Raw genomic sequence first — 27063 nt, forward strand, 5'->3', positions numbered from 1 at the left:
TTGAACTGTAGATATAGAATGGAATGTTATGTGACATTGAATGTAGATCCATCCATCCTTTAAAGGATGATTACATCAAAGTTAGATTTCTATCATGAGTTGGAGCCGAGATATACTTATTTTTGAAACCATTGCACTTTCGAACATTGGTGGTGGTAGTGGTCCTCGGAGGAAGACAAGCAGTGTAACAATGGGGATTTCCAGGTTATGTTCAATAACACCCTGCAAGAAATCAGCTTTCCCCCAATCTGTTACTTAGGACTATGTTTTTTGTCTTCATTGACATTGACAAGGCTACTTATAGCAAACAAAATGCTGACAGGGTTTCAACCACGATATTTAGATGAAAATCTTCTTCTATATACCGTGGTTTCAACTCAACCACTTGTCTCGGCGCACAGCTTATTGACAAACAGACGAACGCACTCCCATACCCATTTATAATAGTTGAATACCTCGCCCGAGGCAAACGCCTGTGAGTAGGCTGCTTTTCACAAACTCGGCGAGAGTGTGGCGTCTGCATACTGCATAACTTGAGCGTTCTAACCTAAAATCTTTTCTATTTCTATTGTATTTATATTTACTACAGTATTTTTTAGTTTTGATTTATTGAATATTGTATTAAAAGGTTTGAAGCTACAACCGTAAAACTGCAAATTATCTTTTAAAAATGATATTTTAATAGCTAGTTCATTTTTTATATGCCTACTTTTAAAATGGAAAAAACTTTATTTTTCAAGAAAACGTTGAGTGAATTTTTGAGTCACCTTAACAGCCATAGTGTAGCTTCAGCATCAAAATTTCTTACCATCAAATCGCAAAAGAGCTTCAGCGTTGAGAAAGGTAAGAATTTGTTTTTTTTCATGTAACTCATAGACCCTGAAGAATAAGGGTATTTGGAAAGGACTGGCCTTTCCAACTCATCGGGGATTATGCCTCACCCTATCTCAGGAAGTAGGCTACTGGATAAACCAGCCGCGGGTTGCTGGTTCTCATGGTGAAGAGGAAAGGTGCCAACCAGGGAGAGTAAGATAACCTTTGTTCCTGGGAGTAGCCTGGGCTCATCAATGGGTGTAGGCTATGGCCAGACGAAAGCTCCAGAATGAGAGATCTTATGGACTCTTCGACACTGGAAATAGCTAGGCACAGAAAGGCTTCTAGAAGAGTCTCGGGGTTTTCGAGTGTGGTCTAGAATCAGGGTGCCTCCGTCTGCGGTAGTAGCAGGCATGTGAAATATCTCAGACTGTAGGATTCATGGGTTGAGCCCCCTTCTCTGGAAGTAGAATCAAAACCCCACCTACGGTTTTCTCTTTCTGAAACGCTCTCGCGTCCCTCCTGGACGCCTGCTTGGTAGACGTGGAAGCGCCTAACTTGGGGACGTTTATTACAATTTGAGGACCACAAGTACTTTTCTATGCTCTTAGACAAGTTAGAGGATAAGTCTGGGTCTTGGTTGTACCACGTACCACCGGAACTGCAGCAGTGTGCACGTGTGGGATGACCACTGCAATGCAGGTTAAACTCCTCTGTGATATTTGCCTGCCGACTTGACAGTGCCGATGGATAGTTTATCGCGCTTCACACCACTCGGGATATGCGCATAGTAGATGACCATTTGGAGGTGTGGGATTAACGTGTGTTTTCACAGCCAATCTGACTATAATGTAACCCATGTCAAGGTATTTATTCAAACATGAGAAATGATTTACAATATGGAAAAAGTTCGTTACATAGGCAATAGGCTACTTATATATCATGCAGATTCCCACTATAGAATCTTTAGATGCATGATAGACTTGTACACTGTATTAAAACTCATATAAAGCTGCAAATATTGAAACGAAGAAATCTCATAAATACCGCAATCACTTTTTAATGCCTTATGCCTAGTCCACATGTTGTCCCAGTAAACTGGCCCAGCCTGGTAGGCTTGGCCGCGTTGGTCTTGCCATGCACACAGCAATGTGATCAGTCCCCCATCAAGGCCAGCAGTAGCCAGCGACATATCCATCACAGAAAGAAAGAAATAGTAACCAACATGAACACAATAAAAACTATAAAAAAGTAACGCAATAATAATTAATAACTGCAGAGCAGACGATAAAACAGGGAACAGCACGCATTGGTTGACATAATGTGCATTGATTTGACAACACTGGCCTTCACAGGTCTCCGGAGCGATGGCCAACCAAGGCCAATGAAGGCCAGCGCTGGCAAACCACCCATCCACTCTCTGGCGCTGGTAGACATTTGTACGCATTAGGCCAACTGGAACATTAATTTTCTCACTGGCCAAGTACACGTGTCCACTCACGTGTTCTTCTCATAGCTCGGTCATATTCTGTAAGTTAATCAATGAGATATGGGACGAAAAGATGACAGAAACATGCCTGTTCTTGGACAGGAAGTCCAAGAAGGTCTAGGATTTGCAACTAAATCAAGGCTAACAATTTGAAATCTTTGATTGCTCAATGAACATGTATTTACAAGCTAATCAACTTGAAACATTGGTCTTTTTCCAGTTTCTCCATCCAAAAAACAACGTATTTGTTGGAAAGATGGAACTCCATACTTTAATTTTGGATACAGACAATATCAATGTCAACATGGCAAGGATATGAATTTATCTGCTAAAAAGAGATATTGTGAGAAAAAGGAGAAAGAGGTATGCATGAATTATTTTATTCTCATGATTATTTTCTTATTTATTTATTATATATTATTATTTTATTCTCATGATTTTATTTTATAAGCAATCATATTTTCCTCAATCTGATCAGGTTATTCATTTAATTATAGAAAATCAAAGGTTTTGACATTTAAATTGCTGGTTTGCAACCTGCTCACACACTGGACATAGCACAGTTTGCGAGTAGCTTACAGGTCATCAGCTCAATTCAATCATAATATCGGGGGACCGAGCTTCGCTCTGGAGTACAAAATCATAGAAACTCTATAATGAAAGAGCAGATAATAATATATTTATAGTTTATACAGAAAGGTTTTATCTAATCACGGTGGATTGAGATTGAGATTCCCAGTGGAATGCAAAAATCTCTCTCACAAAGGCCTAGTTGCACAAAATCCGGATAAATTTTAATCCTGATTAATTTCACGTAAACCAAATCAGAATGTACCATTTTTAAAAAGACGGCTTCTATGATTGGTTCTCCTGAAATTAATCAGGATTAAAATCTAACCGGCATTAAGGACCTGATTAAAATAATTGCAATAGTTCAACAGCTGAGTCATAATTTTGTCTCAGTCACACACACATGCACTCGCTCACTCACTTCCATTATCGACAGACGACGAAATTATCAGTTGTTTTTTCCAAGGATGAATAATTATTATCCTGTTTTTGTCCTTCAGCGAGTTTTCCCAGGGATGAGACCTAGTACAATCGAATTTTTATATCATGAACCTACTATGTTCCAAATTTCGTGAAAATAGAGCCGTTTTCGAGATCCGTTGGACATACATAAATAAATAAAAACATACAGAAACTGCTCACCTAATATAATAGGATATTATTGAATACACAGGATGCGGCAGCGAAACTTCCTTTTTTCAAGTAGATAAAACTCTTTGTATGGATCTGAAAGATTGTATTCATTTTTTGTTATGTAGACACCTTTATAAAGTTTTGTTTCAATCAGTTTTGAATATCTAATCGGGTAGGTGACGTGCCTAATTCTCCATACACTGAGTAGACTGATTTCTGGCGTTTGTCATGACTCCTGCCAGCATTGCAGGCGTTATGTTAGCAATTTCTGCTCTGATATTGGTCTTCAAATCTTGTAGGGTCCTTGAACGGTTCACACAATCAAGGGATTTCAAAACCCCCATAGAATAAATCACAAGGGTTCAAATCGGGAGATCGAGCAGGCCACTCCAAATCGCTCCCAATTGAGATGAGGCGTCCTGGAAAGTGTTTCCTCAATTGAAGTCACGTTCAGAAAGTTGCTGCACGATTGACATGTTGTATGGATGAAAATGAATATCATCATGAAGAACTCGTCTCACAGAACGGTCGGAGAGTCCAAGAGCAGACGCATGTTTGCGCGCAGAACGCTGCAGATTGAAAATCTCACTGCTTCAATGCTCTCAGGTGACCTAATTAGCCAAGGGACTTGTCTTGTCGCATTTTCAGTTCGTCTGAACGTAGTGACCCCCGTAACATTGGTTTCCGGTCCGAGACAGTAGCCAAAGGGGCTAAATTAATGCGATTTCGAAATGCGCACTGGGTTGTGATCACAGAACATCCGCTCGACAAATAAGTCTCAACAGCAAATGCACGCTTCTCATTGCTCCAATGGTGGCGACTGAACATGTCGGGAAGAAAACTTTATGGTTTGACCTCTCTAACGAGACAATTTATTTTTTGCTCTACTGCGACATCAGCTGACTGATGGTGTTCAAAAAAGGAAGTTTTGCTATCGCACCCGGTATTTAAGATGTCAGGACGTTTCTGTTTGCTGATGATCTAGCGATACAAGTCAAGTTTGAGAAATTATTAATTGACAACATTAATATCCTACATTTTATCAACGCAACTATCAAAAACTGGACAGCTGCAAACTCTCTTTGTCTAAAGCCTAGTTTATACGATGCCAATTGGCGAGACAATTATCATAAGGCAACTGACTGGCATGAAATTATTGCCTTCGTATAAAAACTTCAGGTCAATTGTCTTGCCAACTGTCCCGACAATTGGCCCGAAATTCAACTGTCTCCGGGAGTAGACTATGGACAGTCAATTGGGCCCAGCGAGCCCCCACCACTCGGAATCTCAGTTGTCGCGACAATTGGCGCCGTGTGAACGGTTTAGGCCAGTAGCGCTGTCTTGGTTTTGCCAGTTCAGCTATTTAGTCACAACAGATGACGAGAACTCGGACATGTTTAGCTGTCAACTGACGTGCCAATAGTTAGCCGCGTAAACATCTTCTCGTTTAACTGGCCTGGCCTCCGACAATCCGCAACCACGTGATGACAATTGTCCAAAGACAACTGTCTCTCCAATTGGCATCGTATAAACTAGGTTTAACTAAGACAAAAACACAGCTGTTAGAATTTGATTTAAGTGGCAGATGTGATATTAATCATGTTGAGTTTCTGGGCATCACATTACAATATAATTTAATGTGGGAAAAACATGTCAGCTTACTGTGTATCTGAGGTAGTTTTATGCTTAGCAGATTAAGGCATATTGTAAGTCTTGATGTGTTGATTGCTGTTTATCATGCGTATATTCAGTCTCATTTGGTATATGGCATTGTTGCATGGGGGAGATGTTCAAATGTAAAGAAGCTTTTTATATTACAAAAGAGAGCTATTAGAGTAATTTGTAATAAAGATAGTAGTACCCATTATAAACCATTGTTTAAGAACCTCAGAATTACGTCAATTACTGCACTGTATGCTTTTGAATGCTTGATGTACACAAAGAAAAATGTAAACGGTTTTCCAATTGTTTGTAATGTTTACAGCAATTATACTAAACAAGCACAGCACTCAGAATGACATAGTGTAACTATGCTAAATCTGGAAAAAGAATGTTTAATAAGTTACCAGTTGAAATAAAAGAGCTTGAGATTAGACAGTTCAAAATTTGTGTTAAAAATATTTTAATTGACTGCTGTCCTTACAGTATGAATGACTTGATGTAATGTAATTCTTATGACTTGTGATATATTGATGTTGTTAAATTTGTGATTGCTTGTATGTTTTTTTGATGATTTCTTACATTTGTTTTTAATGTTCTGACAATAAACGATTCTTGAATCATAGTGTGAGGAATAAAAGTCTGAACAAACACTTGAATTCACTTTCCATAGGCTACACCTTACATGCATTGCACACCATAGAATGTTTACAATGCGCAAAAGGAATAGCAAAATTCATAGTAAGTTGAAGGGTTCACTTTCCACATTATGTCAATAAATTGTTGTATCGATATTCATACAACCATTCAGTTATTTATGTATTACTGTATTGATTGTTTACGTTATTTGCGTTTGAAATGTTACCGCTGTATTTACTTGTACTTATTTGGGAGCTAGCTGTACTTATTGGAAGGAGTGGCTTCCCTTATCTCATGGAGCTCCCGGCAGCTTGTAACTCAGGGGTTGTTTAAAGCAATATTTTTCCACTATTTTTAGTTATACATTGTAATATATTGTAATTTAATGTATTTTTTGGAAGAATAAATTTCAATTTCAATTTCAATCTAGCGATACAATACAAGTCAAGTGTGAGATATTATTAATGACAACATGAATATCCTACATTTTATCAACGCAACCATCAAAGACTGGATAGCTGCAAACTCTCTTTGTCTAAAGCCTAGTTTATACGATGCCAATTGGCGAGACAATTGTCATAAGGCAACTGACTGGCATAAAATTATTGTCTTCGTATAAACACTTCAGGTCAATTGTTTTGCCAACTGTCCCGACAATTGGCCCGAAATTCAACTGTCTCCGGGAGTAGACTATGGACAGTCAATTGGGCCCAGCGAGCCCCCCACCACTCGGAATCTCAGTTGTCGCGACAATTGGCGCCGTGTGAACGGTGTAGGTCAGTAGCACTGTCTTGGTTTTGCCAGTTCAGCTGTTTAGTCACAACAGATGACGGACAACTCGGACATGTTTAGCTGTCAACTGACGTGCCAATAGTTGGCCGCGTATAAACATATTCTCGTTCAACTGGCCTCCGACAATCCGCAACCACGTGATGACAATTGTCCAAAGACAACTGTCTCACCAATTGGCATCGTATAAACTATGCTTAACAAAGACAAAAACACAGTTGTCAGAATTTGATTTAAGTGGCAGATGTGATATTAATCATGTTGAATTTCTGGGCATCACATTACAATATAATTTAATGTGGGAAAAACATGCCAGCTTACTGTGTATCTGAGGCATCTAGAGGTAGTTTTATGCTTAGCAGATTAAGGCATATTGTAAGTCTTGTTGTGTTGATTGCTGTTTATTATGCGTATATTCAGCCTCATTTGGTATATGGCATTGTTGCATGAAGGAAATTCTTCAAATGTGAAGAAGCTTTTTGTATTACAAAAGAGAGCTATTAGAGTAATTTGTAATAAAGATAGTCGTAACCATTGTAACCATTGTTTAAGAACCTCAGAATTACGTCAATTACTGCACTGTATGCTTTTGAATGCCTGATGTACACAAAGAAAAATGTAAACGGTTTTCCAATTGTTAGTAATGTTTACAGCTATCATACTAGACAAGCTACAGCACTCAGAATGACACAGTGTAACTACCACATTAATGTTGAATAGTTTTGTTAAATTTGGAAAAAGAATGTTCAATAAGTTACCAGTTGAAATAAAAGAGCTTGAGATTAGACAGTTCAAAATTTGTGTTAAAAATATTTTAATTGACTGCTGTCCTTACAGTATAAATGACTTGATGTAATGTAATTTTTATGACTTGTGATATATTGATGTTGTTAAATTTGTGATTGCTTGTATGTTTTTTTGACGATGTCTTGCATTTGTTTTTAATGTTCTGACAATAAACGAATCTTGAATCATAGTGTGAGGAATAAAAGTCTGAACAAACACTTGAATTCACTTCCCATAGGCTACACCTTACATGCATTGCACACCATAGAATTTTTACAATGCGCAAAAGGAATAGCAAAATTCATAGTAAGTTAAAGGGTTCACTTTTCACATTATAATACTCACTCATGGGTTCACTTTTCACATTATAATACTCACTCATGTCAATGAATTTTTATATCGATCACTAGTTCATACAACCATCCAGTTATTTATGTATTACTGTATTGATTGTTTACGTTATTTGCGTTTGAAATGTTACCGCTGTATTTACTTGTACTTATTTGGGAGCTAGCTGTACTTATCAGAAGGAGTGGCTTCCCTTATCTCATGGAGCTCCCGGCAGCTTGTTACTCAGGGTTTTTTTGGGTCTCGGCCGACGCTCGCCCGGGCGGTCCGGGGTCGTAGTTCAGTCAAATGGTCGTTTTTCAGGAAACAGCCCCGAAATAATTTTTCTCGACGGCTCTATATGTATTCTGGGGCGCTGAATTCGAATCTGAAATTTTCTGACACGCTAGAGGGCGGCTTCACCCCCAAAACCCCCAAAATTTCGGAAATTTCAGATTCGAATTCAGCGCCCCTAAATACATATAGAACCGTCGAGAAAAATTCTTTCGGGGCTGTTTCCTGAAAAACGACCTTTTGACTACAGCCAGTGTTTGCAGAACTGTCGATTAGAAAGCATCACTCTCGTATCGTTGGGTTTGGTATTTGAGCGATTCGGCTCAAATCCAGCCCTTTTAAATTCGTGCTCGGGAAATAATTGTCGAGTATTTCCAGGAAGAAATTCGTTCTCCCTAATTAAAGTATTGTATAGCTTAATATTGAAGTTAGCAACGTCTAAGTATCAAGAGTTACGGTACATTTGGTAACACCCTTTATAATGCTGATGTAGCTATGCATTGTGAATTACTAGCCATTAGTTTAGTTGCTTTTTCGAGTCAGTCTGTTGCCAGAGCTCGTAGAGCGTACATCGCTTATAACCATGTATTAGAACTAGATGTATTATTATGTTAAATAATTAAATAATTCTTTTTAAAAAGCCGGTTGGTTATTCCAGTTCCTTAACTGAGGATAAACTGTTTAGTAAAAAATCATTTCTAATTTTCCATTTATCGGAGTTGAAAATACTCACAAACAAAATAATATTCATCAGAAAAATAGTGCTTCAATACAATGTGTGGATATTGAAGAAAAATACCTAATATTCATTGCAGTTTCGAAACCACTGTCACCTTCTAATTCGTATCCTCACCTACGTCCACCCCACCTTTAATAGGAGACTGCAAGGTATCAATCAAGATTTGCAACCTGGTTTATTTGGTGAGTCAATTCTTCCATTTTATATACAAATACATTTATTGGAAACCAAAAAGAATTTATGATATTTGATATTAGGGAATATTTTGAGTTGAAAATCTAAATATTTTCTGATGAAGTATTTATATTCCTAATTCAATTGTTCAACTGTTCATCTGTTACAGGCTGTTATGAATTCTTCCACAAAAAGATATTATGTAACGCAAACGACAAAAAAGTTAAACTGCCCTGCACACTTCTGGGTCTACAGAGTTATTTGGATGCCAGAATACAAGGTCAGCACAAATTTATACTGTATTTCTACTGATTATCTTCACAATGCCAGCAGTATGAGATGTTCAGTAAATATCAGTCAAAGTCAAACTGGAATACTGTGGCAATAACTAAAACAACTAAAACAACAACTAAACAACTAATGACTACTAAACACTAACTAATCAATAATATGCACAAAAAACAAACAAAACCTACTCTAGAACATGGTACGCCATAGTGGAGTAGGTAAATTTCCACCCAGAAAACACTAAACAAGAAGAGGACACATTATAAAAAACTTTTGTAACTAACTATTGTATGTAATTGTAATTTATCTAATATATTGTGTAATTGATGTTGTAGTTTTAGTTTTTTTTTAGAAATTAACATTTATTTTTTTATTCAATAGGCTTAACATTTAACAAGTTATTCTGCTATATTTGTTCAAAAATTAATCCGCATTACAGAACCAGGTTTCATGGTGGTAGCAGCTGAAGATGTGGTAGGTTTTACCATGAAACCTGGTTCTGTAATGTGAATTAATTTTTGAACAAATATAGTGGTATTGACAACATCAACGTCTTATTCTTTCAATTAAGGTTATTCTGCTACTGAAATAGTTGCATATTTTAAGTTGCTCATTCTCTTGACCAGTCATTTTATATCAATGATGAAAGCAAAGATTCTCACACACTGTTTTGTTTATTTATTCCCTTCATTAACAGTTACAGACTATAGAATAGAATAGTATGATCGAGAGAGAACAACAGGCAAAGCCCAAAACTGTCTCTCACCCAAATTTCGATGAATATAATTTCGCATCTATTTCACTTTCCATGACAGACTGCCAGTTAATAATCCGTTTTTGTAAACTATTTTTGACAAGCATAGCGAGAACTTATTCAATTTAGATGTTAGCAGGGCCCTTGATTCTCATTCATTACCCAGGTAGGTACACATTTTTAACCCAAATTTTGTAATAGGCGAACAACTGAATTTCAAGTTGGCTTTTTCGAAAATCCGCTGTGTTTCCCAACTGAAACTAGCCAGTGACACATGCTTTTACTTGTTTCTTGAGGGAAAGGGTACTTGGATTAACTGCAGGGAGCTCTGTACAATCTGCAATCCTAGAACCGACGAAACGGTACAACATTAATTTCTTACTGATATGCCCCATGTATAATGACGCAAGAAAACGTTACATTGGCAAACTTATTAGAAATGTAATTGAATCAGATAAAGCTATGGATCTTTCAAATTCAACTGTTGTAAAAATAAATAATTTATATAATTTTTGTGTAGAAGCTATAAAATAAATAATTTATATAATTTTTGTGTAGAAGCTGTTAGAATTAGGTCATTAATTTTAAGTACCACAGGCTAAACCGACACTTGGACTCAATTTCGAAATAATAATAGCCTATAATTATGTGTCAAACTAAAAACAATACTCGAAAGAACTTATAAGGAAAAAGTGATTTAATCAAATAGCAAATTAATTTATTGTATTATCGAATACTGTGTACTCAACTCTTTGTATATAGGGCATGGCCCTGATTATAAATAAATTCTATTCTATTCTAACTATTTTTGACGAAACTACCAACATTCAACTTGACTGTAGATTCAAAAATAGTTAAAAAACGGATAATTAATTACTATTCTTTGGGTTTATACTCCTTTGTTCTTCAATTACAAGAATATAAAAATGCAACATTTAAGATTTCAGAAAATTTAACATTTCAGTCTTGGCGAATGAAAGTTTACAAAAATGTAATGTTATGGTCCTCTTCCTATTCTAAGTATAAAAGGTATTCATCCCAAAACAATAGATATTGAATATTAAATAATAGAACTGCAAATAAATATGGAACTTCCATTGATAATGTGGAGCTGTATGATGAAATAAAACATATTACATGTTAATCCAGTCAACAAAAGATTATAGAGGAAAAAGTTTGGAACTCAATTTTCAACTCCACAGCTCTTTTAAGGATAGTAAGAGATTAACATAACAAAAACTAAAACTGCTGCAACAGTCGTATGGAAATGCGTGAAATAGTCGAATTATACATGAAATGAAAGATAATTCAATGCTTTACAATCTCATAATCAGCACATTATTGTCTCATCAATTGTTGAAAAGTTATTGTATAAGACTTAAAAGAGCGAAAAAATAAAGGAAACCTGGTTTTTCGAAAATACATCACTTTAGAACATAAATATCTCGAGAAGTATCGGATTTATCTAGAATCTCTACTAAACAAAACTTGTAGGAAATTTATTAAGCTTCAATTTTATGTAGTTGATTATGTCAATAGAATACATGTTCCCAAGATATAGGCATGTAAGTAATAAGTGGAAAATGCAACTTTCAAACGACCCTCATCCCTTCAGCGCAAGATTTAGGGGTTGGGATTTTTGATATGCTCACCTACAAACTAGTCACAACAAAGCTGCAAAGTCGAAAATTGTGTTCCAAACTTTACCTCTACATACCATTGTCAACTGATCTATTGTTGCTGAATAGAAAATTTCACTCTCAACACTAAAACTGCTGCAACAGTCGTAGGGAAATGCGTAAAATAGTGAATATATACATCAAATTGAAGATAATTTGATGCTCTATCAGTACGGAATTTTTCCATCAATCGTTCAAAAATTATAAGGCCGAAAAGATTGGAGGCAATAGTGTTATTTCAAAAAATTTCTCACCTTCAAGAGCGGATATCTCAGAAACTATGAGAGATATGGAAAATATGTAGAAGACAAAACTTGTTAGTAATTTTGTCAGCTTCAATTTTTCTTGAAATATAAATGTTCATAAGATACATAGTTTCCGAGATATATGCGAAAAATGAAAAAAATGGTACTTTCAAACCACTCCCACCACTTTAGCACAGGGGGTAGGGGCAATACCTACTTTTACTTAATAGTAATAGTAGGTATTGGTAGGGGTGAGGACTTTAAAAGAGCTGTGGAGTTGAAAATTATGTTCCAAACTTTTCCCTCTATACCTTTATTTGAGCATTCGTTGGCTGGACTATATTGTCAATTCCACTTCTCCATTCCAGCACTGCATTTTCAAAACTGTAGCTGAAACAAAATAAGTGAAATCGACTATGATTCAGTTAGGGCTATTTTCAGAATAATTACCTAATGTGATATTTCTCTTCAGCTTTCAGGTTTACTTTATCGAAAGCATGCAAGGAAAAAGATATCAGACATGATAATGAAGAAATTGGAAAATGGAGAGAGTGTTGGAGAAGATGGTTTCATTTACAATCTACCAAGTGCTGAAGAGCACTCTAATCATCCAGTTGGCGACAGGGCTGTTGTGAAGGAACCAGTAGACAGCCGAGTAAGGGATTATATACGCCAATTGGTTCACAAGGGAGAAACAAATCCTATAGTCATTATGAAGATGCTTGAAACATTCGTTGAAAGCCAACTAAATGAAAGAAACAGACATAGAAGAAGATTTTATCCAAACTTAGCAACTGTTAGAAGAATAGTTTCTAGGCAAAAATCGAAATTAAATAATAAAGCCTTGAACCAATTGATCAACGACGACAACGGCATTGATTCAGTGATGGAAGAAATAATAATCAATGAAGAGGTCATCATCACGAATGGATACGATTTTGCAGGAGGTAATTACTGATAAATACATCAAGAGAATTTATGATATTGATGGCATGCATTCCTTTTTAATTGCTTACTTCTCATTGCAGTATAACTCTCTTGAAATATTTCCACGAATTTCAATTTCAAATAAAATAAATTTTAAAGTGTTGGTGAAAATGATGGAAACGGCTTAGTATTTATTTTACAAGGATGATTTGACAGTAGGTTCCATTCCATTAGAGATCCTATTCAAATTTAAAAGTACTAAAAATTTGAATTGGTAAAAAGTACTTTTCTGTCGCTTTGAAATTTTTGTCCGTCATCTTGGGTACGTTATTTTGAATCTGAGAGTGTGACCACATTTAATGCGTATATGTGCACATCGAATTATGCATGAGCCGAAATACAGAATCTGGAAAGTGCCATTGAAACACATTGTGATTTTCATGTAGCTGCTCACACTGAACACAACCAGCAAGTGCACGCGTTTTGTGTGAGTGTTCCTATTGCTCTTTTAAGATTTTGTTTCTCATCTGCACGCTTAGTCATGCATAATGAAGCGAGCACTTGCACATGTACGCATCCACTGTGATCACACCCTATCTTCATTTTTTTTAATGGGAAGGTGGTCTCATGATACATGATTTTGATACAGAATTTCAAGAGATAATGAATTATTGTGAAAAACGCACATTGATATTTGAAACCGTTTCAATGCTATTGTGGCGAATCATCTGATATTTGCCACCTGTGATTAACAACCTGTTTTCAACGGGCATTAGTTTGTTTATTTATTGTATCATTTCATTTAATATCTTCTCAGTTCAATTTTGTCATCCCAACATTAAAACATCTAATAATTCATCCAGTTTTATTCAATCAATTTTATCATAGGAAATCGACAAACTAAATTTCCTATACTATTCACATCTAAAGACACTTATAAATCATACAACAATCGAATGAATGAATTTATTGAAAAGCAATAAAACTCTAAACTACATTTTACGTTTTCAAGTGTTAGTAAACACTTATAGTATCATCCACTCACATTAGTACTTTGAACAGAAAAGTTTGATCTGTCAGATTTTAAATGTACTCATTCATCTCATTTTGTATGTTTTATTAGTATCTTTAAATGTGAATATCTTTCAAATGGTTCAAGATATGGATGTATGAATTCATTTTCTCTTGAAATTCTGCATCGTAATCATGTCATACGGTATGTTCCTATTTGATGACATATGTTATAAATTATGTTCCACCACCTTCCTATTGAAAAAAATGATAAACCAAAATTTTTAAGAGACAAAAACTTAGCAGGGGGAAATAAATATTAACATGTTTCCATAATTTTTACCAACTCTGTGTAAATATTCTTTTCCATAAAAAGTACATGAACTTTTTCCGTTGAACAAAACACAAACAACAAAATAAACACCATAACAGTTGAAAACAATTGAAGAAACAATTCAGTTAACAATAAATAGGCTATGTGCCGGTTGCACATACGGTGTTCAAATTTTAATCGTGATTCATTCCACGAGAACCATTCAGAGAAGCCGTCTTTTCAAAAAACCTCTGATTGATTCTTGTGAAATTAATCACTGTAATCACTGAATTGGATGAATGGTAGCAGATTAAAGTATAGCATTGCACAACTTTACTAACACGTAGGCCTAATAGCATTTTTTCTCTCATTTTTCATGATTATATGTTGTACTACTCCTGTGACTTGTCACTATCAATAAAATTGTCATTAATTTATACATTTTACATTTAACAGGCCTATTATTGATGTATTTACATCTATTAACTGGATGTAGTTAATTCCAGTGCTATTTTTTTAAGTTGCCAATATAATATTATAATCGCCTTATGTGATTAATCATAAATCATTAATCATTGTGTACCCAATAAAATGGAATCAAAATACGTGTTGTGGTTGTGAGTTGTTCTTTTCTTCCTTAAGCTACCAGAAGTGCAATGTTTCTAACCCGAGGATTATTTCAAGGGCGAAACAAGCAACAAACATTGCACTTCTGGTAGCTTAAGGAAGAAAAGAACAACTCACAACTACAACACGTATTTTGATTAATGATTAAAAGTTTCATAGCATTTTTTCTATTTCCAGAATTAACAGAAAATGGAGAGTTAACTACAGAAGAGTTTACTACAGAAGAGTTCACTACTGAAGAGCTAACTACTAAAGAGTTAACTACAGAAGAATTAACTATAGAAGAGCTAACTACAGAAGAGTTAGCTGCAGAAGAGGTTCAAGAACTTCCACTGAGTGGTAGCAAACGTATTCTGCTTATGAATGAATTCAATTCGATTATGAGTTCATTACAGTCTTCAGCATTGAACTTGAGTGATAGTGATTTACGTGATTGTATTGATGGCTTGAAAACTGTTTACAAAAGCACTTTGTGTGAAGTTTCTGTTGGAGAAAGTATGCGTGATTTAGCGGTTGAACCAGAGACCAAATCTAGCCTTACCAGTCAGAGCATACAGCAGTCACTTATACTCGAAAGAGCATTAGATTTCCAACGGACTTCTAACAAAAATGCTGGACTTCATCCAGAAGAATCTTCCAATTCGGATATTGAAGATTCACTGATTGTAGTGATTGTGAAATAACATGAATTGTAATAATATATTTCAACACTAGCACAGTAAGATCATTGTAAATGCTTTCATGAAAGTAACTAACGATAATTTTAATGAACTTTTTTCAATACTTATCTATGTAGATTGTAGACCAAGTATTTATATTAAATTAAAAAAAATGAGATAATACATTATTTTATCAATTGCTGATTTCGTATAATATGTTTTAAGTCTGATTCAAGTAATAGAAATTGCATTGGCATATTGTAAAGTAAAAAATCTTCGCCCAAGCATTATAAAAGCATAATAATTATTGTTCTTTGAAATTAATAGAATAACACAAAATACTATTATAATAAAATGTCTGTGAGAATTGATATCAATAACATGTGTAATGTTGAAAGAACAATTAACGTTGATTATAATAATTTTTAAGAAACAAAAACCCATTTTATTGAAATGCCGCTGACTGATATATAAAGCAGAATTTGAAATTCACAAATTATTGTCCATTAAAAAAAAAAAAAACTAAAAAATGGTTAAGTACCTTCAACTTTGTTACCAAGAGTTAAGTATTTGTTAGATCTAAAAGTAGAAACCTCGAAAATGTTAGGATCCTTAGAAAATGATTGTGAAAAGATAGGAAATAGAATTACTAAGATAGGAGATAAGTTTGTTCATTCATCCTCTGAAATAACAAATTCAGACCTCAGTTTTGAAACATAGCTTAACTGAAACTTGTAAATATACTTTTTACGAAGTGAATGAAAACGCAATGAAATGGATTCTCGAATCGAATAAAAATTTGGCATACTCTGTAAAATTCGTTGAATAATTACCAATACTGCCAATGTAAATTAGTTCATAAGCCAGTATATATTGCAACATACATAAATAAATAACTCTAATCTAATCTCAGACTACTATTTCACAGGCTCTCTGAATTCTGTGAAATCTGTCAGCTTACTCCATAAGGCTAATGCTGCAAACTAAGGCTTGCATAGACTATAATATTGACTGTTATCAGAATTGTTTATCAAAAACTCTTCAAAAGAGTGCAAAACGCTCTTGCTGCTCATCCACCCCCTGATGGAGGGTGGATTACCTTTCATTACCTTTCATTTTCAAAGGTAAATACATCCTTTTCCTTTAGGGGTGGAGGAGTTATATAAGTAAAAACTGCATACAACCACACTGTATTGTTTTGTTGAATGTTTAGTGATCAGAAATGTAATTAGCCAGTAGTATGCAATTGTTAGTCATGTATCAACCATCAAGCTAGTCGGAATCCTCTGTATGTACATCAGTAATGTAATGAATGTAATTTTTCATTGTAAATAAATTGAAATATTCTTTAAAAATTGAATAATTTATTTGCAAACCTTAATTGGTATGAAGATGATAGTTGCCAAAAGAGGTAAGCAGACACAAGCTGACTTATTGCCACTACTACACTTTTCATTAAAATAATGATATCATCATTCAATTTTGAAAGATTTTCACACTTTCAACATCAAGTAGACATCGATATCGCCTAAATTTCTCATGATTTGAATTCAATACCGGTACTGACATTAAAAAAAAAGGTTATTCTTCTTAAAATATGTCAAATCTGTGCGAAGATGTATATATAATCTACTGCTCAGTTTATGTAAAGCCTTACTTATTCATGCGTTTCCTCACAAAAAATGAAATTAGTCAATAAATGTAAAACCCACATTTTTCTCGATAAATTACTTGAAATCACATAACACTATTATCAGTATGTTCTCAAAGTTTAAAAAAGAAATTTGTCATGCAATGAAACAGAAACTGAGTCTTGGTTACTGATAAGATCACTAAATATCATTGGTATGAGAAAAAACATTAAAAATTGGTTAAGAGAAATTTTCATATTCATAAATATCATAGAAAAATACTAATACACTCCAATAAGACGAGAGTCGAAATAAACCAAATTCAGGCTTGGAGAACATTTTCCATTGAATGAATGAAACATTAAATCTATAACTCATAAGAAGTACTCCGAGAGTAGCTTTCATATTAGAAAATGTTGGTAGCCAATAAAATCTCACCCTTTACCACTTAGTGAAAACTTATATTAATTTAAGTAAATTTTTATTGGCTCAAGTATTCATATTAAATTTATGAGTTAAAGAAAATTGCTATAATATATTCAATGAGACTCACCTGTATTTTGATTCCAAGTAGATTTCTCATTAGATAGTCATATCATAAGAATATTCTATTGTTCTGACTTATCAAATATTGTTTTTGTTCGAGTACACTGACAAAATATTTAGAATAACTGTTCAAGGCCTATGGTCAAGATCACAAGATGGTGTATGTCCGTGCAAGTCGGGAGGGACTTCTAGGGAAACTGCCATGCTGCTTCTCTGAAACATTTTTCATCCTGGAAAATGTTGGAATACACCACTTACATTGCGAAAAATTGCAATCACAAAGGAAATAAAATTTTATTAATTATATTATCTGATTGTACTTACTGAACTATATATTATTTCTCAACACGTATATAACTATTATTTTACAACATAATAGGCCTATAATTTGCTAGTCGCTATAAATTAGCAAATCAATATTATTGATACGGTAAACCTATTAGTAAGTCAGTCAAAATCGTACAGTCGTTTTTGCTGTTCAATGATTGGATGAAGAGATCCCATCTTACTGGATTTGTGGGACTGCGTACACTTATTTGAGCAGTCTATGCCACATAAAATACGATAAATGTTTAATTTATCCTAAAAATGATAATTCAGTATCATTGTGAAGAATTAAAGTAAATTACTGACTCAAAATGCACTGAGTGCATTTACTCGTCGGTCCCGGCTGCCTGAAAAGCAGTCGTTAGGTCATGTCAGAGGCCCTGAAATTGATCAGTTGCGACCTGAAAACTCTGACACCAGACCTGAGCCAGCCAGGTCACTCGATATTATTATTATTATTATTAGTCCCACAAATCCAGTAAGATGGGATCTCTTCATCCAATCATTGAACAGCAAAAACGACTGTACGATTTTGAGAAATATTAGTTTTCTAAAGAATTAAAGTAAATTACTGACTCAAAATGCACTGAGTGCATTTACTCGTCGGTCCCGGCTGCCTGAAAAGCAGTCGTTAGGTCATGTCAGAGGCCCTGAAATTGATCAGTTGCGACCTGAAAACTCTGACACCAGACCTGAGCCAGCCAGGTCACTCGATATTATTATTATTATTATTAGTCCCACAAATCCAGTAAGATGGAATCTCTTCATCCAATCATTGAACAGCAAAAACGACTGTACGATTTTGAGAAATATTAGTTTTCTAAAGAATTAAAGTAAATGTGAATTGAATAATACAGTGGGATATATCGTTGATGTGGGCTAAAGGTACTTCTTACTAAAACAATAATTCTTGAATGAATTGCTCCTGTAATCTCAAATTTTAATTTTAATCTGTCAAAAATGAAAAGATGAATTTCATGTTTAGCTTCATAGCCTATGAGTTTTAAATGCTCTCTATTCCATGAAGCATCTCCATAAGTAAATTGGAAGATAATTCGAAATATTGTTCAACATGGTTGTAATAACAATTTTCTTATTTTAGACCTATTTTAAATTGTATTCATCTATAAAACTTGTTTTTCCTTTTCAAAGTGCAAATTTTTCATAAATGTTACCTCAACCTACATTTTTGAGCTGTTGTAACTGTTTGTTTTTATTTATAATTCAACATAACTGAGCATTAAAATGAAAAAGATTTCTTCAAATATTCCTCAAATGTTTATTCCAACATATACAAATTCAACTATTCGAGCCTTCTGCCTACAATAATTATAATTTTGGAATGCAGCCTTTATGACAATATGTCTGGAAAGAAAGGTATTTCTACAATTATTAATAAATACTAAGAAATTGTCAAAAAAATTGTAAAAAATCATATTTTTATTTAATATGAATAATTACTACAATATCAACCTCTCCACTACACAAAAAGTATTTCTACAAAAATTATTTACATATAAATTCCTCGATACAGAAGGGTAGCAACCCGAACCATAACACTCTCGTGGTTTAGGATTGCATGGCTTTCAATGGTAGCAATGAACTTTCTTATACGAATTTTTGATCACTCTGTACCTACTATAACGTACATGATGTGAATGAAATTAAGCATTTTCACTTGATGATGACTTTATTGTTTATTAAAGTTATTCTTCAATATTGTTTTCCATCACGAACTGCTTATTATTAAATCACTTTTTGCTATTAATTAAAAAAAACGACTACCAGTAAGATGGTGGACCTGCCGAAAGATCTCATTGTCATAGTGAGTGATTAATTCATTTATTGGAGAAATCTGACTACTAGTCGTTCTTTTTAATAGCAAAAAGTAATGTTTATTTATAATGGTATTCCTTTTGTGCAAGACATCAACTTATTTACTGTCATGATTTGTCCACTCATGTAGGCCTATCGTTTTATGTCTTATTTGGATTTTGGTTAACGTCAACCTGCTTGCTATAGTATAAATATTTCCTGATAAGTAATTGTACAATAGATTAAACAAACCTAATAAATAAAACCAGAGACAAATAATCAAGGGAAACGGTATTCTCATTGAACGGTTTCTCTACTCTATTATTCTAGTATCTAGAATAGGCCTACCTGCGATCTCAATCCATTATTAACAGGAGGTGGAAGATCGAATGTGGCAGGAACGTAAGTTGTGCCAGGTAAGCACTTTGAGCATTGTCTCTTGAGTGCTGGTCTCTGCCTCGATCCGCGGCACCGCAATGCAAAGCACAACTCCTCCAACATTTCCGCACAGAGGCTTTGATGCGGTGCCGACGCTACTCGCTAGAAACATTAAATTCACGTTATCAATACTTTCTTGTTCCAATACTTTCAAATGGACGAATATACCCTCAGACATATTCACGTCAATACTTTCAAATGTCAGTTGAAAAAATAAATAAATGGAGGGCTTATTATTCACAAGGAAACTTAAAGAATGAAGTTTCTCAATAGGAAAATCATTCATACACCTTTCTCACAAAACCATTATAATAATATAGTCGACTTACCCAGTCAATATTGGCCACCTTCATGGCAATTCTTACTTCAACTGCTGCTCTGAAGGGGTCCTGTCACGTGCAGATGAATGCTTCTCCCAAGATAATCTTCTACGTCCCACTGGACGCTTACCAACTATTTCGATTTCTAATGAGCATTGATTGTTCAGAATGACTTGCTGCATTGTGCAATATGCTATGAAATACGTATTGCACAATAAATGTCACCGCACATAATTATTCTCGAGTGTGAGAACAATCCTGCATTCTACATCCTTCTTTCTCATAGCGGTTAACTACTAATAGTAGGTAGTAGTAGTAGTACCGTAGTAGTAGCACATTTTCAGTTGGATCAGTAGTGGTACATTCTCTTTACTTCATACTTTTATTCTTAGCAAGATGTATTTTCTAAACAGGTTTTTAGTTCGCCGTAGCGAAGCACGGGTAATATGCTAGTATAGCTATGAAATATAGCCCAGCCAATATAGCTCGTAAAAGCTGTAACAGTATATAGGTACAGGCTGTAAAATAAATATTATTCTATAAACGATTAACAACAGCCCACTTAGAATTGTCTCAGACAATGATCGATTGAAATCAAATGAGACTAATAGTATTGGTTGTATAACGTGTATATTTATTAGCGCTTGTGAATTGTGTTTCTGACGAGCTAATAATAATAAGGCCAATAATATAAGACTAATAATAATAAGACAATAATATGGCATTTTATACTTCATGTTATTTCTTTCAAGAAATTAATTGGTAAAAAAACTGCAAGAAAAGCACCGCATTCATTTGAATATTGATAATTGAAGGATATCAATTCAGAACCCTCATTTGTTATATTTATACCCTTCCATTGATCTCATCGATAAAATTTGATTGAATATGACTATAATTATTCAATTATTTCATCAATAGGTAAAACTGATCATGCACGACCACTCCCATGATCAATTTCAGTAGAATGTTCCTAGACTGGAGCTAAGCAGTAGTCTGGAACTAAAAGATAGAATGCTAATAACATGTATTAAAAACTATTCTTACTCTCTCAAGCTTGGTTATTTTCTTTGAGTTGTAGCAGAATTCGAAGATAGCCACAATCACTGCTATTGCCAGACCGCATAGAAGAACAACAAAAACACCACCTACAAATCAGAGAAGGCATTAAATCAACAGTTTGGAATAAACGCAACATTCAAATATAAATTATCATTGCGGTAGAAAAACTCTAATTAATTACATCTTTTCATAACTTATTATTCATAATAGGATAGGATATTAAAATTACTATATGGACCCAGGTCCCTTGATTGCCTTGATAAGATGAATACCAAAATCATATACTCTGCTCAAATGAGATATTTTGTGTTTATACTCATGTCATACACTTTAGTGTTGATAGATTTGTTTCAGTCTTTTCTTAGAAGGCCTAGGAAAAGTCATTAAATTCAAAATATTAAAATAAACACAACATCCAAGTCTTTTAAGCCGCGTTTACCATTGATTTTTCATCAAATTTCTACTCAAATTTCTTTGAGTTTTCAACAAGGTGCCTATACCGGCACCTTACTATTTCTAGACAACGTTGGTGTGAACGCAGCTTACATTCTATTTTTGATATTTAATAGCATTATAATATTATTAATTTTTATTTTTTTTGAATTAACAGCTAGAATAGACATTGAAATATAACTTCAACTTAATTTGATGAAATATTTGGTCATGATTATTTAAATCAATGTGATCAAATTCAGATAAATTATTTTGATCAATAATTATTAGCAACTCACCGATGTTATCAACACCAAGTGCGTTTGCTTTCGACTCTTTTCCTTTTTCATTCCTTGTGCATGTGTCTCCAGGATTCTTCCACCATTTGTCATAAAGCATTTGAATTTCACCTTTTTCCTGTAGCTCTAGAATTGCTAATGAGATCTTGTCTCTCCATGGTGATCCTAGAAGTAATTTCAAGATTTTGCTGTTATCAAACGTCATGAAAAATGAAAACTACCTCATTAGGAAACAAACTAAAATCATATTCAATGAATTGAACCGGTATTCATGTGGCCATATTAAATAAAATATGAAATATCTCAGTCAACAAAACAATATATTCTACGATAATGTGAAATTATTCATGGAACACCCAATTGATGTTTTCATATAAGATGTATTTTTAAGATGGAGTATAAAAATTAAGACTGAAATTGAATTCAAATTCAATCCAAAACATTCATACATCGATCGAAGTAGAATAAAATATATTGAATACCGTATATTTCTCATAAAAATTCAACAATTTACAAAATTGTGAAATATATATTTATATTGTTTATAATAGGTACTCATATTCAAATTGTTTATTCAACTGATTTATGACAGCTAGTAGGTAATATAAAAGGCTACGGGTTATTTCAAGTGAAGAATTAAAATGAGAACATTGGTGGTGTTATTGAATTTTATTTTGTTATATGAACCAGTGAGGGAAAGAATATTGGTAGTAGCCTATATTATTGAACTTACCCATTGGTGTTGCTATGCCATAGCCTTTCGAATCCAAGAGTCCTCCGATCTGTGTGAGATTGCAATCTCTCTGAACAATGTAGTCAAGCATGGTGGATTCCATTAGAAATGCATAATTCCCTTCAAGAACTCTTCGTATACCTTCCTCATAAGTTGGAACAAATACAGAGGGCTTCTTATTTTCCATAAACCGCCACATCTTTTTATAAGTTTCTATCATTGAGTCCTAAATGAAAAAACAAAACAGGAAGTTCTAAGTACATAGCCACCTCTAATACAGAGGTATTAGAGTTGGCTATGTCTAAGTACCGTAGCTAATAGATAGTTTGAAAAAATATATTGGAAGTCCATCCATTTTAGAATGAGGGGTTTCTTTCATAAATGTTAAAACATAGGCCTATTTATTACCTATTTATAATGGACATGATGAGAAGATACAATAGACAGTAAATTTGTACAAAACTGCTTTACAATGACAATATTGAAATTATTATTGCTAGATAAACTTCAGAATAGACTGAGATTGTTAAAGCTCATCAGCCTCTTACAACAAAATAGCAAAATAGGTAATTTAAAATTGATACTATATTATGCAACAATAATTATTTGCTTCAGATGAATAATTGGGACATGAAATGCTGTCATTGGCTATAAATTATTATACAGACACAAGAGACAGTTATTATAATTATTCATGAATTAAGAGACTAGATATTGTCAACCCATAGATTCGGCAATATCTGGTATTTTTATTCAGTATGGATAACTATAGTGAGGTCCACGTTATAATGACAGTATTGCATTAACATTAATTATGAATGATTGATGTTATTTTTGCTGAGGGTGATTGCTATCATAGTCTATCATTCGAAAAAGCAGGTATAGGTAGCGCTTTCCTTTTCTAGTTCCGCAACGTTTCCACAACTACTCAGAGAGAGAAAGTATTTATATGAAGCATCTAGCGGTAACTTATATGTTAGTCCATCATATGCTAAGTTTTACAGTCATGATAGTCTATATATCTTTTTAAGTCTATACATAAGGGTTGAATTGAATTGAATTGAATGACTGCCTCTATTTTTCCTAGAGAGCGAAGTTAGGGTACAATCGGCCCTCTCTTACACTCAACTCTCAAAGGTTTGATAGGTCTCTTGTGAATAAAATCAGGGGAAAATCAAGGGTGGAAAATGTTTGTGAAGATATAGGTACCCTGAAAAAAGTCATGGTAGAACCACTATCGAGAGTTCCGTAGGAGATGTCAGTCTGCCCCGCCAGATCCTCTGCATTCTCAATGGGCGTGATCATCCTCTCCACTGTGAGGAAGGCGGCCAGGTTGGCTGTGTACGACGAGATTATGATTAGCGTAAAGAACCACCAAATTCCTCCCACTATTCTGGTCGACGTAGCCTGTGAATTACAAAGTGATGCTTATCATGCAATATCTTTCAACAATGAATTCTCAATTCACAGTGAATTATACATTTTCAATTTATACAATTGATAAATTTACACAATTTATACAAAAAAATAATTCTGACATAGAGAAGGTACATGAGTAGTCTACTTTGAAGCATATAATTATTACAGCATGTTAAAGCATACATGAGATGGCCAATTTGACGTATATAAAGCACTCATTTATGAAGAATTGAAAATCCAAGAACCCATTTCTTAGATTTTCATTTCTTGATATTTTTTAAGAGTAGCCATAACAAAAAAAAGGTAAAGCACTTATGCTTTCTTTCTTTCTCTATGATAATATTATTGGATTTGAATTCTAGATTCAAATTTGAAATAATAAAAATAAATATCATCATTGATTTAGATGAAGAATTTTGAATTTGTTATATTCAATAAGTAAAATAAATTTACAGTAATCTAGTTCAATTATATTTTTTATACTATCTGGTCAATAGGCTTTAACTGAAACTCTAGACATTCGATAATTTTCATATCAATTTCCGATTACATAATAGAGAAAGTACATGAGTAATCTTCATGAGAAGCCTAGATTAGTTGTCTACTTTGAAGCAAATCAGTATTATATAGTTCATAATAATTCATCTATGAGAATTGGAACATGACAGCGAGCAGAAGACTGAGTTTGTGATCTTATCAAATATTGATATTGATAGTCGTCTTGTACATATATTTATAGGCCTACGAGTATCAAACAATATTACACGAAGAAACACCGACTAATTGCTGGAGGTGCAGGCATATTATATTATTAATAACTAAGGATTGTTATTTATTAACGAGATAAATGTGCTCCAATATCAATGTAATAAAATTATGTGCTCTCATTTCAATTTAGAATCAGTATCAAGATCAAGAGTATTTTATTATAAAAATAGCAAACTATATTAATGAGTTCAAGGGTATTTCATTATAAAAATAGCAAATTATATTAATGAGTTCTAGAAGTTTTTATGATAAGGATAAAATCAATGAATCATTGAATTATTTTCATAATAGCGATTCATTTAGGAAGCCAATCATTGTATGAATTATCAAATATTACCTTTTATATCATCATATGAATGCTGATTCAAATCTATGATCGATTTATTGAGAGGAAATAAAAATATCATTCAGTACCCTCTTATATTCGAGAAAAAATTATATTTGATTTTAGTATGTACTGATTAATCAAATTTTAAATTACATTTATTGTTTTAGTTTAAAGTTGTATTGACTTTGCAAGATACCGGTACAACGGCAAAGGAGAATAAAAATATATTGTGATGCGATGATACGGTTATATTATTCCATAACACTTATTACACGAAAATATAAATCTCAGTACCCTTTTAAATTATTTTGTCACAATATGTTTCGGACATTTTGAAAATTTGTTTAATGTCCGAATGTCCGGAAAATGTTGTGACAGAATAATTTAAAAGGGTACTGGGATTTATATTTTTATTTGTATTAAAAGTAGCCCTGAAGAAAAAAGACACTTATTGAACTTATGCTTTTTTGCGGAATAGGATATGGTACTTAACACTTTGATTTGAAAATAAATTGGAATGTTGAATTAGTATCTATAATGTAATCAAATTGACCCATATAATTTTGATATTCTATAAATATGAGATGTAATGTTTTGTAATGAGACGTGTGATTCTATACAATATTTGAGTGATTCTATACAGTATTTGATGGCGGTTCAATTTGTGAGAGTATCTACACAGAGCATGCATATTTTGTTTTTGGATGGAACATGGAAGTGATGTGTTTGAAAGGTAATGCCACTTTTTCACGCTGTTTATTGATTTTCGTGATTTTTTTATCGAGAATAAGCACCCAGGTATGTATTCAATATTATTGTGTAGAGGGATGAAATTATTAATACAGTCTATATCGCATGCTCAAGTTTATGATACATTGAAGTGCATATACAAGGGGTATGGGTTAAATACATTGTTCGAATAGAGTACGGTACTGGTTCTTTAAAATTTAGAAGTCCTATAACACCAACTCTAAAATGTCTTTGCTAGAAATACAATATTCACAGTATCTTATAGCACGCCGAGCTAGGCGATAATATGCATTTATAGGAGTGTGTGGGCACCTCTCCACGTCATCTGTATATTTTATTAGAGGACTTCGCAATTCTAATGAAACCGAGATAGAAATGAGAAGGATTTGTGTTTCTAGTAATGGATGAGTGAATATTTTTGTTGAATGATTGTAATATGTGTGATCTCTACATTGTGTTTTCAATCCTTCAATATAATATTAAACATTAATTCAATTTACTTCAAATGATTTGATTGAACTACAATCCATGCTACCGTACCTCAATAATTCATGCTTTGCCTTCCTATTCTATTTGTCTAATAAGTTTATCTTGATAAGTAGACTACATGAGTAAATCCGATCACAAAATAGCCCACAATAAAATTCATTATCATAAATCTATTATAAATGCCTAGATTTGTATTATGTGAGATTTATAACAATAATGTGGATCATATTGTAGGCTAATGGATTCATTGGAAGTTTGGAACAAAACTATGTCGTATTGCAAATACATAAT

General features: G+C 33.7%; 2 protein-coding genes across 18 annotated transcripts in view; one reads left to right on the forward strand and one right to left on the reverse strand.

Annotated features, from left to right (window-relative positions):
• The first annotated feature begins 500 nt into the window (after window positions 1-500).
• LOC111060394 lies at window positions 501-15441 on the forward strand. Of its 2 annotated transcripts, XR_005570564.1 has the most exons (6): window positions 501-843; window positions 2523-2665; window positions 8815-8920; window positions 9082-9192; window positions 12351-12825; window positions 14934-15441. XR_005570564.1 is itself a non-coding variant. In XM_022348058.2 (5 exons), the coding sequence occupies exons 1-5, from the start codon at window positions 702-704 to the stop codon at window positions 15437-15439; spliced, it is 1377 nt and encodes a 458-aa protein (XP_022203750.2). In that variant the 5' UTR covers window positions 507-701; the 3' UTR covers window positions 15440-15441. The 2 variants fall into 2 exon arrangements, 1 of the variants encoding a protein (XP_022203750.2); XM_022348058.2 differs by lacking the exon at window positions 8815-8920 and having other exon boundaries at window positions 507-843.
• A 2156-nt stretch (window positions 15442-17597) lies between these two features.
• Window positions 17598-27063, reverse strand: part of LOC111060386 (glutamate receptor ionotropic, kainate 2) — a 97611-nt gene continuing 88145 nt past the window's right edge. For 10 of the 16 annotated variants that reach the window (XM_039421796.1, XM_039421794.1, XM_039421789.1 and 7 more), the window contains 6 exons: window positions 24228-24425; window positions 23019-23244; window positions 22286-22450; window positions 21540-21640; window positions 20083-20274; window positions 17599-17805 (listed from right to left, as the gene is read on the reverse strand). In XM_039421796.1, coding sequence (XP_039277730.1) covers window positions 17722-17805; window positions 20083-20274; window positions 21540-21640; window positions 22286-22450; window positions 23019-23244; window positions 24228-24425 — 966 coding nt within the window. In that variant the 3' untranslated portion in view covers window positions 17599-17721. Of the gene's footprint in view, window positions 17823-20082; window positions 20275-21539; window positions 21641-22285; window positions 22451-23018; window positions 23245-24227; window positions 24426-27063 lie in introns of all 16 variants that reach the window. The other 6 variants (XM_039421785.1, XM_039421784.1, XM_039421791.1 and 3 more) reach the window with 3 other exon arrangements.

Source organism: Nilaparvata lugens, chromosome 2, assembly GCF_014356525.2.
Source record: "Nilaparvata lugens isolate BPH chromosome 2, ASM1435652v1, whole genome shotgun sequence".
In the NCBI taxonomy this organism is placed as follows: domain Eukaryota; kingdom Metazoa; phylum Arthropoda; class Insecta; order Hemiptera; family Delphacidae; genus Nilaparvata; species Nilaparvata lugens.